Raw genomic sequence first — 13,810 nt, forward strand, 5'->3', positions numbered from 1 at the left:
GTGTTCCCCTAAAGTAACATGAAAGTACTTTGGTACCTGTATTCATAATACATATTGGTTGGCCAATTGTTCCTAGACCTAGCAACATATGAAGAGCCTGATCTCAAATCCATGCAAATTCTACTGATTCAATATTGATAAGGATCTTGTTCGAAAAATATTTATAAGAATATACTAAGACAAAGGTATTTGAATGAACTAAAAAGAGGTGTGCCCTTAGCTGCCACATATGAGAAGCGGAAGGAGGTTATTAACACCAAAAAGTTTCATTTCAAGAAGCATGCACGTGGTCTGCAAGTCTGATATGCTAATCACTTCACAGAACTGCTTCATGTCCTGGAATAGGAACACATACAATCGAAACTCCTGGACACCCGTCGACGGTATCCCCATGGGACATCCCATCCTTTGAGCTGACTTAAACACTCCCAGCTTCAGCACCGCTGCCAAACGTCTTGGCATGACGAATCCTGAGCTGGAGCAAACATAATGATTAGTACTCCCAAGTCACAACCATTAGTGAATGAAGAAAACAAATGAATCATAAACTTCTAAGGCAGATGACGAAGATCTTTGGGGCTGATAGGATGGCACTGGATGCTGTAGCACCCATCAGATCCTCTGTCATGCTAAGAAGGGAAGTCAGAGGTGACCCTTCACAAAACTAACCCCAACATTATGAAAGAAAAAGGAAACAAAAACAGACTTGCCCATGCTCAGCCTTCACGCCGTTGTTGATTCGCCAGGGCCGCCAGTGATTTTTTGTCCGCTCATCATTTTCCGTGTCTTCGGTCGTTCGAAAGGAATATGAAAGTTGATGGCTCGGAGGAAAGTACTACCAGGGGCTCGCCGGCGACGATGATGATGGGCGATCAGAGAAACCAGAGCGCCAAGAAGCTAGGCTGGCTAATTCCACACGAGCGGCTGCTACAGCTGCACATATTCAATTTAGTCGATTTGTGCAGTGCAAATATGGTATTGACATCTCCTTGCCAAAGTAGAAATTCACTGGCGTGAGCTGGGGAGGAAGACGCATGGGAATTGGGAACGTAGTGCTATGAAGTACGATCTCCAGCCGGCCGTCCACTCAACTGCCTCGTCAATTAATCCTTCGGATTAAACGTATAGAATAGTGGGAGGATGAAACGAAAGGGCATATACTGGATTAATGGATGGTGGCTGGAAGATTAAAGGAAAGGACGCGATGGGAAAACACTTCATCAGGGAATAAGCCAGCAAGCGATCGGGTGTGAGGGTGGAGTACAGAAAATAACGAAGAGGCGTGGGTGGGAAAATTGCTGAGATGGCTAGATTCTGATGTGGACATGCTGCATGGGTTGCTCCTATTTAGTATTTGATGATGTGGCATGGTGATGATGTGGATAATGTGCATGTTGAGAGAATAGGTAGAAGTGGGAAGAACTTCTTAAGAATGTTAGATTTCTTTAACTTTTTCAAATATAACAGCTATATACTGTACCAACTAGATATCCATTGGGTATAGGATATCCGATGGGTACTCACGAGGCTGCGGACGAGGCACGCCCTGCTGCAAGCGGGGGCTCGAGGGAGCGGACGGCAACACTGAGCGTTCACGCAGGGAGAAGGAGCGAACAGACCGAGTATCTCTACTCCTAATGGACGACTTGGTGAATAGTCCGCGCGGTTTTTTTCGCTGGTTTTTTTCGTCATCCTCCCACCTCCGTTTTATTTTCGTCATTCCTCCCACCTTTGTTAACTCGCTATCCTTCTGCGAAAAAAACGGTGCCAAAAAAAACCCAACGATCGCTCCCTCTCTCTCTCCCTCCCGCTGCGACCCCTCCTCTCGATCCACCCCCTCCCGCTGCGACCTCTCTCTTTCCCTCTTTCTCCCACTCCACCGTCGCCGCCCCGCCTCCCGCTCCGCGCCGAGAGGCTATCGAGGAGCCGGCATCGATATCCAAGAGGAGTCGCCCTTCGCCGCCGCCGAGATCCCGTGCCTCTCTACAGATCCCTCTCGCTCTCCTCTTCGCCCATCCACCTGGATCGAAAGTCGAAACCTGCCGCCCCTATGTCTCTGCTGGTGCTCGACGGAAGACGAGGGCGGCTCCTCCCAGCGATTCCCCGTGGTCCTCGACGGAGGCGACGGCTAGGTCAGTCCTCTTTCTCTGGCTCACCCAATTTGCCTGGGCCAGCGAGCTAGGGTTAGGGTTACCAGCGAGACGCCGCCGCCCCGTCATGTTGCAGGTGCTGCTATTACCCGCCGTCGGCCCCGTGTGCTTGTGGCCGGCCCGTACTGATGATGTTGTTCTGTGGCTGGCCGCCCTGTGTGTTCGTGCTGCTGCTGCTTACTGTCCCATGTGTCGTGCTCATGCAGCTGCAGCGAAAAGACAATGGGGTGATGGGCGCCGGGGGCGGGCACTGGCGGTCGGCGGAAGGCGCTGTGGAGGCCGGCGGCGGGAGCAGACTAAGCCGAGGTACTGCGTGTAAGAGGAGCTGATAATTTGCGTTTTCCCCGGCAGCGCGATTCATGATAGGGTAGGACCTGGTTGTGGCCTTCTTCCGCGACTTCTTGGGCTCTGTGAGCCCCAACCTCCGTTTCGCCATCGACGGCAGGTACGGCCACGACCCCTCCGCCGTTGACGTCACATGGCACCTCAAAACGCAAATTATCAGCTCCACGGAAGCTGCCGGCTGCCAGATCAGGTACGTGAACAACTGCGTCCATCCATCTTGCGAGTTAATTAGCATAAATAAATGCCCAATTTATTCCAGTTACTTTTCAAATTCTGCAGTGCAGCCTAATGTGTGAAGCGAGAAGTTTGGATCTGGTGGTAGAAGTCCTTTGAACATGGACAAATCAATACCAAAATTGATGTGGTTCTTACAATCTTTGTGTACAGTGTTTTTTTGAGGAGTAAGTAGGTGGAGCACACGAGTGACGTGATACTCCAAACTCTGACTGGAGACGTGATACTCCAAACTCTGACTGGACTAACTCTTAGCATCTCATAATGTAATGTCTACACGAGATGGAGCACGCCGCCTCGTCGATGCATGAGCCGGTGAGGTTTAAATCAAGCTGTGCGTGTCTTGGTGAGAATTTTTGGACTGCATTTTGTGGTTGCGAAGGAAATTGTGGGCGGTGTAGGATCTATACTGTACGTGGATTGCAATAGCTGGATTGATGGTAAGGTTTGATCAATGAACATCAACATAATTTATAGTTTGATTTAGGACTATGCATCTTCTTGCACTGATTTTCATCTCTTTGGAGTTCCCTAAAGAATCACTTTGAGTAATGCTTATTTCCCCCCAACTCTAAATTGTACCAATGAAAAGTAATTACTTTGAGCAGAGAAGAGGAGGGCAGCAAGGAGGAACATGGGGGCGTGTGGCTGGGGCATTTCTCTTGCACTAGGGTCGGGAAGCGATTTTGCAATAGGTAGTAAGTAAGCTATTTCTTGTGAATCTTGTAAGTTTCTGCATTTTCATGTTCTAATGTTAGTATTTGTTCTTTTACAGATTTTATAGGGGGTAGAAGGAGAGTTTGTGCGAGGGTGCAGGTGCGCCGGTGGTACTGGTTGAACCCATGAAAGTTCTGAGCTCATAATTGCTATGAAATCTACACAAAAGTTTGTGATTTTGTTAACCTGACTAGAGCTCGATGTTCATGTCAGTCCTTTATTTAGATGTTAACCTGCCATTCCTTTCTAGATGATGACTTGCTGTTCTTCTACTAAGGCGGTGCATCTAAGGTTTCTTTACTTGCTAACTGACTATTCAGTTCAACAACGGCCCATGCGGTAGAATCGAGGCTGCAACTCTAGCACTTCAAAGAGGAAAGGAAAACATGACTACTTCATGGCGAGGTAAGGAGTGGCTTAATTGAACCTGCTACATTGTGATTGTTACATTGAGATGGTTCAACGACTCGTTTGTTAATTTTGATTTTAATTATACTGTTGAACAACTTAGAGATGTCATAATATAATTATAGAAAATATATTATGGTATATTTCCTACAGAGATCAAGCAGAGCTGATATACCGCATTTAGATAACTCTGTGCAACAGTGTGGAACTATCTGAAGTACATTTTCTCTCTTATAAAACCAATGATGAGCGAGTCCATTAGGTTTTGTTCTGTAATACAAAAGGTTGTAGACAACTTCACAAGAAAAATCATTGCAGCTTAGTCTTGACGACTACAATTTCAATTCGTTATTCCAGTCTAGCACACATGTTTTATAGACTTTCTGAAATATCTATTCTTGAACGCACGGACACTTAGCTACACTTAGCTATACTGCCACATACACCTATGAGTGTCCATGGCTTAAAAGTCTTCTCTCCATTTTTTTAGATGAACTTTTTTGGACGGAGTCCAACCTCCCTGCCATGTTTACATTCACGACAGTTTCTATCGATACACGCAAATCCTTTATACGCCGATGAACAATAAACAATTATGTCTTCTTTACATTCCTCCTCATATACTTTTGTGGTTATGGTACTCTGATTATAAGGTAGCAACTCTGTGGTCTGCAATCCATAGAAGTATACTGAATTATGATATCCATCGATCTAATTTTGTATAGGAAGTTTCAAAAGCTAAAGAATCTGTGGTACATGATTTGATTTACTCATTTAGATTTTAGTAACTTGTGAACGAAAGTTTTTTGCACAAAGCCAGTGCACCACCCTTTCTACACACATCATTCATGGATTGGCAGACTAAAGGTTCTATTCCACATCTTTGGTGTAGTTCATAAATGGGCTAGAGTAAAAATAGACCAGAATTGTTATATGTGCTTAGGGAAGTGGGATTAGATCAAGATGTTTTTTGACAAAATGAGAAATCAATGGCTCAAGGAGAGTAAGCCCAAGGAGATAATTATTGTTTTCCTTTAGTAGCTTGCCGCATAATTCATTCAAGCATATTTAGAGTGGAGCGGGAATATTCAAACAAGGAAATGTACACCATATCTGTTAGTATACATGTGACACTTTCATGTCTTTCGACTAATGATGCCTCCTACCAGGTATCACTAATAGCACATTCATCACAACATTTGTATAGCTCATTCTGGTGTAATTCTGTCCAATTTAGAAAGGATTTTAAAGCGGATTCATACAGGTTATAGAAGTTAGAGTCAAATAATATAATAAGTGATTTGCATAGAAGTCAGGCACAGCCATCCCTACCATGGCATCGGCGTGGCCTTCCCTGCCAGGCGCGGCGGCTCCTTGGTCCGATCGCGGTGCTGATGCAGATGGATCGACGAGGGTTAGCAGGCTCGCCGGCTGGTGTTTCCTCGGACGCATCGCTGTTCCAATCGTGATGGCATGACCATATGAGTCTACAAGACTTTGAGGCAGCTCATTTGCGTGGATGTTTGTGGCTGGGCACACAATCCATTAATCCTTCATATTTTCGCACAGAAGGTGCCCTCTTTTTCCTCTTTGCATTTTTTCTTGTTAATTTTTTTAGATTGTTTGTGTTGGCAAATGGAAAAAGACTTAGAATTCTTGATTTCTACTTTCTATCAGAAGCTCGTACCTGATATGTAAGCTCACCAGCCAAGCTGTACATTTGGATTTCAGTAGATATAGTGGACTATATTTACTCACATTGCCCACAACCTGTTTGAAGAAAATTCTCTTCGAACTTGCTGGTATGAGGTTGTTGTTTTTGATAGATCTATCTAAGCAATGAAAGTTTGATGTATATATATGTATGTCTTGGGCGCCTATTCTTGTCCTTATCAGGTTCGGAGATAAGTGCGTTCATTAGATTAAATTTTGGTATTGCATCATTGAGCACTTCCCGTGAATTACATGAACCAGGTGTATGTTCTCTAGCCTCTATTGCACAGTTTTCCTTTTTGCAGTCTGTCCAGATGAGAACTGGGAATGGCAATTTGGTTGAACTGAATCAGCTCCAAGCTCCTAAATTTGTGCATATCTTAAAAATACTGCAGTGCTACCTCCCTGTAGTAATAAATAAGTATAGTATGAAACTCATATATGCTTATTATTACTATTACTTTTGCACGTTCAAATCAATTCCACTGATAAATCAAATATGTTTTTTTAGAACGGATGGTCCACTGTAGAAGAAGCACAAGCATCATGTGGCATTGTAGTCATTGGTGAAGATTGATATGCACTCAAATGCAAGACTTATGATGGTGTTTGGTGACCGATAAAGATGATTGGAAAGCCTCTTTCCAAGCATAAGGTGAATCTTGTATATTTCACTTTTCTGAAAACTATATCGCCATTTATTTAGCCAGTACGATGTTTATTTTCTGAAAACTGTATTGCCCTTGTAGCCCTTGTAGGTATTTTTCTTCTTGCGCTAGAACTGTCGGAGATGCTTAACCCAGTCAGTTGCGACTAAGCTGTAACATAACTATATTTAGATCACCCTTGTACTGAACTTGTAGTCTGTCATTCCCATGTTTATAACTGCTGACCTAACGTAGCAACATAGATTACAACAACCAGTAGTGAATAGTGGCTACTTCAAAATGTATGGTATTCCTACGCGGTGCTAGGAATGCCTTTCCCCTTAGATATGTAGTTGCATAAAACACTGGCATATAGAAAGATCACGAGCAAAAAAATACATGCAAGTGTATATAATGTCATTTTACTTTAAGCAGATATCTAGGAAAACAAGGGTGGAAATTGTGATTTCAGAAGACTCGAAGTTTTCAATGGGCATGCATCTTTTTTTTATATACTTCTCACACGGCTTATCAAGTATATTGAGACGTTGTAACCAGACTATATTTGCAAAGTAAGGATTAGCAGTTCATGCTCCTAACCAGATATCCACAAATCTTGTTTCAGTGCACCATTTACGTTGCATGATGATCTCTCAATCCTTGTGTATATTGAGTAATTCGGCAAAGATGTAGTTTACTGAACACTTGCGTATATTGAAGTCGGTTTTAGTTCCAATTTGGAATATACTATCATGCATATAAGCATGTTAAGAGAAGCCTGATTGATTCGATTGATTTGCTATAGAACTTTTTATTAGACATGAAGGTGTCTGCCCTTTTTTTTTACAAAAAAGAGGGTATACCTACTTTGAACAAAAATTGCTTGATATGTTTTCGAGTCGAGCGAGAAAACACTTGCTAATCTCTTATTCATATGCTATTTTTGCGTAGCTTAGTTGTCCATCTAGGGGTATTGGTGGTCATGCCGGAAGCCCGGAACATATGCTGAATGAGGCATCCATGGTCAAGCTTCAATAGACTTGCTAAAGTTAAAGAAGCTCATGATGAACTTTTGCAGACAATGTTTCTGATGTTCAAGAGAGAACTTTGTAAATGAGGACAATGTCGCGAGCTGCAAATCTGTAAATGATGTTGAAGAGAGCTGTAAATGTCTCTGCAACAACGGACCTGCAGCCTGTAGGTAATTGGTCTTGTGTCTTCCAGCTGCAATAAAACAAGTCTAAGCGATCAAGGTCCTACTGTTCAATTAAGCTGGCCGTTTGCTTGCTTTTGTGCCTACAACATGCTCGCTGAATTGTTTTGTCGTAGTATGAAAGCTTGTAAGCGCCAGATTGAGGTTCTACTAATAATAAATTAAGGTCGCTGCTTGCTTGCTTGCTTTTTTTTCTCAGTATCGCAAGCTTTACTGTGAATTAAAAGGAATTGAGTTCCTCTGAGCACAGTTTATTTATTGGTGAACGGAAGGCCATGTAAAGAGTAAATGGCAATGGAGCCTAATAGAACATATACATGGCGTCGTGTGCTGCAGAGTTGCAGCGTGTTCCTGCATTTTGGAATATGGAATAGAACAGATACATGACATATGATATGCTAGATATAAATCTTCAGTTTGGAATTCTCAAGTGCAGTTTGGTGTACTGTCAATATTATTTCAGGTCTAGGTTTAATTTAGAGTTCTTATGGATGTGATATTTGGCACAACCTGATGTTTAAGGACATCCATGGTTTTTTTACATGTTAGTCGGTCACCTCTCTCTCTCTCTCACCTCTCCCCCACATGAGAGAGCAGCCCCTCCATCATGGCGTAAACCTAGAAGACCGCCATTGTCAGCGGCACCTCCCTCTCCCTCAACCACCCAGCAGTTGCATCTGTCCTCCATCTCCTTTGGGCCATCCTTGGCTAGATCAGCGGGGATCGGAAACACGAGCACTCACTTACTCCACTTCTGCAACTTTGGGGCAGGAAAAGAATAGCATAATTATTATGTCTGCATGGAAGGTGTGTGTTAGATGTTTACGTAGACAGTGTATGTCATACATCCTGATCAAGATTGGGCATGGCTAGGGATGAAGAGCATGGTGCGGGAGGCAGGTGTGGAGGTCGCAGAGGAGGATGGGGACACGCTCGCGAGGCCCTACAGAAACATGAGCTCATGGGCGCCGACCTCCCTCACCCATTGATGCTATCCATAGTGAAGGTAAAGTGCTGGCGGAGAAGGCAACAACTGCCTCTTCGGAGATTTACTCTGCGCCGTCGTCCATGGGGACGAGGCCGGGGAAACCGAAGGTGTTAGCGGAATTGAAGGAGGAAGAGACAACAGGGACAATGATTGCATCATCGCTTTGTAACTGAGAGCATGACGGCAGTGGGTACTACGTTGTGGGGGAGGAAGGAGGTTAATCGGTTGGGTGTGCTCCAACTGGAGCTATCGGTGGCGGCACTATGCTTCAGCCTTGTGGCGGCAGTGTTTGAGGCGATGGACGGTAGTGTGCTATTACTGGCATGGCTTAGATTCCTCCGATCACTATGTGCACAACTAGGTGACTCTCGAGAAGGGATGCGTTATATGCTCGGCTGTGGTGGAGATCACGCCTGCTACGTATGTGTCATCACCACAGTGGTTCGAGCGCATCGACTGATTCAATGCCAACGACCACTATGACAAGGCCAACCTCCTCTTCTTCATTGACACAAGCGCCATGGATGCCCTTCAAGACCCCATGTATGTCTCGCACGGGTTAAATATATGTCCAGTCGGCCCGAAGCGTGCCAACATGCATCATTGTTAGATTGGAGGAAGAAGATCAAGCTATTTGAGAAAGTCCAACCATAGGGAAGAAGGCACACAGGAGGAGTGACTACTGAGTCAATGTTATCATCGATCGAGGACGATGACCATAATGATTTTGCTGACATCTTATTTGGAGTTGATGCTGCCAACTCCTCTCCCCATAGCCTAGGAGGTCAGGACAGCCACTTTAGTGATACTGCCACATACAGTTGCGTGCAAGAATTGTTGTGGGTATTTTTTCTATACATGTGAAATTTTAAGTGCTTATGCTTATATATGCAACCGGTAATTTTTTTAAATGCCCGTGGCAACACACGGGCAGTCTACTAGTTTTTCTTGGATTTGACAGTTGGGGTAGAGCACATCTAACGGAGGCACAGCGGCCGGCCCAAATTTCCGCCGGCCGAACCGGCGCCTATTATTGCCCTAGAGATTCTCGGAAAAAAATTTACTGCCCTAGAAACTATCGGAAGAAAATCCCTTGCATAGACATGTCGTGCGGGTGTGCTTTTCCTTGTCGTCCAAACGCAAACTGAAACAACTCTCACATTTTCAGGTATCGGACCAAGCAGCAAGTCCCTCTTTCCGAAAACGAAAGTACAACAAGTTTATCAGCCTAACTCCTCAAATCTGAACTTCTCCAGATCTTCCCAAAATGTGAGGCTCGGCAAAATACCACCATCAGCTTCCTGATTCATTCATCCAAAAAGGCTTCCTGATTTGTTTTGTAACTCCAAGCATTTTAAAAGACCTGAGAAGGTAAATAAGAAACATTAAGGCTCTTTAAATAATCCCTACTAAGGGAAAGATCAATACTGGAAGACAGGTTTCCTTTTTAAGTGGGCAACAGATGCCATTATGTGATAAACCCGCCACCCCATCATTGCTACTCTTGCTACCAGTTCAAACACCTTAGTGACACTAAGACATGTTTTCTTGCAATAACGCCTACACGATAGAAGGAGCACATTTTCACGCCATTGTCACATCCATTTTTTACAGCGAAGGACAGATCAAGGGTTTCAGTTTCAACCTCAAGAAAACATGTCATTGCTTTCGGGTTCCATATAAACACAAAGTACAAAAAATGCTACCTACTATAGTTTCGTATGACTACAGAATCAAAATGAGAAGTGAGTTACCATGCTGAATTGCTCCTTTTAATTCCATGCCATGACAGCAGCAGAAAATTACACCACGATAAAGCATTTTTTACTTCACTTTTAGGTGCAAACGCAATACAAAACTACCAATTATCTAATTCATCATCTATCCATCCTTAAGTAATTTAACAAATATCTTTTTCAGAAGTAATGAGCAACATGCACCAATAGTCGCATGGATTAATTATATCAAGAAGTAGGAGTGAGTAAACACTACAATTACGGGGAGACTTACATTGTTCTCAAGTATAACTCTTCCTGCAAAGAAGAAAAATACACGCCTGCCAGTTATCCTATTTGTGATGCCCACCACTACCTCTCCCCTGTGAGTGCTGGCCTCCCTGTTGTTGTGGCCTTCTTCCCGAGAAGGACGAGCTCCCCTGATTAGACTGTCCAGAATTGAATTGCATAGGACGCTGAGCACCACCTCCATGTGACGATGGTAGGCGCCCATATCCCTGAGCATTAGGCAACCCAGGGTGCGGCAGCCCTTGGTCCCCGGCCAAGTACCCAAGATTACCAAAGTTCCCCTGCCCCATCCCCAGTTCAGATGTTGGACCAAATGGAGGATTTACTTGTGGTCCACCAAAAGGCATTGGATTTACAGGCATTCTGCTCTGCGGAATAAACTGTGTTGGGGTCATGGGTATTCCATTGAGGAATCCACCAAAATTCTGATTCTGGTAATGTTGCTGGTATTGATTGGATCCACTGAGTATGTTCTGAATAATATTAGCTGCAAGAGCAGCTCCGTTAATTCCCATGTTCGGGTACATAGAAGGTGGAAACCCACCAGGCCAAACCACATTTGGCTGCTGTGGTAAGAACTGCTGTGATGGGTTAGGGAAGCAGCCACCTTTCTGGTCTGCAAACTGAATGGCTGATGCCATAGCAGGATTCACTGTGACTGGTGGCGTCATTATTGGTACACTCGTATGTGAACGTGCTGAGTTATCAGCAACAGGAGCCATATCTGAGCGATAAATACGGTGTTTTGATTGGTGAGCTGGTGTTGCTACATCATGGGTCCTAGGTATACCCTTATGGAATCCAGCATCCCTGGGCTGCTTCCTCTTCCTATCACCAGAATGCTTCTTAGAGTCAAGTTGCCTATCAGTCTGCCCTTTTGCCAGCCGTAATGATCTTTTGTACTCAGCCTCCTTCTCGTCATCAGAGAATTCAGGATCATCTGTTTGGTCCTCAATATTATCTCCTGATCCATCATAGCCTTTGGTGTATAGCTCCTTCACATTTAAGATATGATTTGCAAATTCCATAACAAAAGAGACAGCAGTTCCAGCACTGATCCCAGAAGGGACTTCTTCCACAGAGTTATACCGCACGAGATAGTATGGGTTTTTTACTGGTCCAAATAATTCCTCAACAATACCAAGTGGTGTCCTGCTTTCAGTTATCCAGAGTATAGAACCCTCATTCAGGGGATTATGTTGCACTGACCCTTCAACAATCACTCTCTCACCCATGATCTGGTGTGACAGCAAACAGTCAAGATATGGATTGCACAGGAAATACACTGCATATTATCTAAAAAGAGGAAATATGAATGTGTATTTCATTTACTCTATGACTAAATGAGAAGCACTGTCTATTAATAAAAATATCAACCACCATACAGGAGAAGTATGCTAATGCAAAAATTCCACAAAAAATGGTACTACTAGATAATAGTTGCAATACAGGAAATATGTAAACACTGTCAACCAGAATCCCAAAACCTACCGATATGGTCAAATTATCTTAGTGCATACAAATACAAGTCTAATAGATTTCTAGCTTTTCCAGGCAAATAATCTATACATACACAAAATGGGAGGTAGCTGGCTGAATGTTCACCATATGTGAAATAAAAAAGAAGTGCTAATAATTTTTTGTTCAGAATAAATGAGAACAAGACTTTAGATGAAAAGTCAAGCTCAACACAAGACTTACAGATGAAATTGTTCCCACTGGGAGTGCCTTATGATGTGGTTCCAGCTGGACTTCGATCTTCGGCACTGGAGGAAGGATCTGCAAGGTATGACATATCAATATTATAATACGCATACTAACAACATATTTTGTAAACATACTGGATCATATATACCATTAGGTGTACTCTTGTATTATATCTACGGTTTTTAGCAATTGATTATACAAGTTGTAGCAACAAATCAACAACTGAGCATAAACTTCTACAACACCGTAGATATAACAAATCAACAAGTTAGCACACTATAAACAATTGAGCATAAACTTCTAATCAATTGTTGATTTAGCTGGAGTACTATTAGCACACTATATAAACAATTGTTGATATGGCTGCAAGCTCTTGCATTAGGAGTGCTATTTTGTACTATTCATCATCTAATAGAGCTTGATTGTGAAGTCAATTGTGCTGATTAGACGAACTGTAACTCGCTAGCAAATGATTCACACTCTACTAATACATGAAAAAAAATGCACAAGATACATCTCAATACCTCTGCTTCATGTTTGGAGTTGATATGACCCTTCGATGCTTCCTCCTCCTCCTCGTCATCATCATCATCATTGATTCCAACCATCAATTTGCCCTCCTCGATGAGGGCCGCCATGTCACCGACACCACAATGGTTATTGGCCCTCTGCTCTTCCTCATCACTGCTCGACGACGCTTCACTTGACTCCTCCTCCTCCTCGTCATCCTCCTCACTACTCGAAGTAGCCTCCCCTGATTCCCCATCTTCCTCCTCGGCCTCGCTCTCCTCCTTCCCCTTGCTTCCTCCATTCTCCATTTCCACTTCCGCCGAGACTTCAGAATTCATCTCAGCATCAACGGAAGCCTCGCCGTTGCTCTGGTCCTCCCCCTTACTTCCTCCACCTTCCACTTCCTCTTTCAACGAGACCGCGGGAATCATCTCAGCACGAACAGCAGCTTCGTCTTTGCTCCCCTCCTCCCCCTTCCCCCCTCCATCTTTCAGTACCTCTTTCACCAGAACCTCAGAATCCATCTCAGTGTAAATAGCAGCTAGCGTGCGTGCTGGGAGAGGCGAACGCGATGGCGGTACCGGCGGAGCTTGGCGCAGGGAGTGTGTAGCGAGGGCACCGCGCCGCCGGCTCGACAGGAGCGCAAGGGGCGAGGCGGAAGGCGCGACGGAGTGTGATAGTGGCTCCGGGTGGGGCTCCAGGCAAAGCCGCAAAGGAGGGTTCAGGACTGCGGGGTGCCTATGTGGGGGGTTTTGGGCTAGGGTTTTGTTGCGGGATTCGCCACGGCGACCGGGGAGCAAAGGAGAGGGCTTCGAGCCCAAACGCATCTCAATTCTCAAACACCCCGGTGGCCGGTGGGCTCATCGGGCGTCTCAAACCGGGAGAGCTCCTCGCTGGCGCCTTATGCGCCAGCAAACGAACCCAGCGCCCACGCACCTGGTTATGCGGGCCGGCCCAAGAACGAGCCGAAATACATGTAGCCCTCGTTCTGAAGATAAAAAACCAAACGGCCAGAAAATACATGTAGAAAGCTCGTACTTGGGGCTTCAACCACTGCACCATGGTAACATTGATGTGTTATGAACGAAAACAGTTTTATTTGACCCCGAGTTTCTGCGGCAGTACAAATTATTTGGAAAAAGGGAACGAAAAAT

General features: G+C 44.3%; 1 protein-coding gene across 1 annotated transcript; it reads right to left on the bottom strand.

The window, feature by feature from the left end:
- Positions 1 to 9,508: 9,508 nt before the first annotated feature.
- Positions 9,509 to 13,399, bottom strand: LOC109784291 (uncharacterized). Its single transcript, XM_020342889.4, has 4 exons — positions 12,671 to 13,399; positions 12,141 to 12,218; positions 10,426 to 11,677; positions 9,509 to 9,778 (listed from the first exon to the last, which is right to left on the bottom strand). Exons 1-3 carry the CDS (start codon positions 13,178 to 13,180, stop codon positions 10,484 to 10,486), a joined length of 1,782 nt encoding a protein of 593 aa, XP_020198478.1. The 5' UTR covers positions 13,181 to 13,399; the 3' UTR covers positions 9,509 to 9,778; positions 10,426 to 10,483.
- Between the last annotated feature and the right edge of the window lie 411 nt (positions 13,400 to 13,810).

This window comes from Aegilops tauschii, chromosome 6 (genome assembly GCF_002575655.3).
Source record: "Aegilops tauschii subsp. strangulata cultivar AL8/78 chromosome 6, Aet v6.0, whole genome shotgun sequence".
In the NCBI taxonomy this organism is placed as follows: domain Eukaryota; kingdom Viridiplantae; phylum Streptophyta; class Magnoliopsida; order Poales; family Poaceae; genus Aegilops; species Aegilops tauschii.

Excerpts from the sequence above, each read along its gene's own strand:
- LOC109784291 (XM_020342889.4), bottom strand. The coding sequence starts at position 13,180 with ATGGATTCTGAGGTTCTGGTGAAAGAGGTACTGAAAGATGGAGGGGGG. Across the intron at positions 12,219-12,670 it reads ACTCCAAACATGAAGCAGAG|ATCCTTCCTCCAGTGCCGAA; the intron begins GTATTGAGATGT and ends CATACCTTGCAG. Across the intron at positions 11,678-12,140 it reads CAGTGGGAACAATTTCATCT|ATCATGGGTGAGAGAGTGAT; the intron begins GTAAGTCTTGTG and ends CTGTCACACCAG.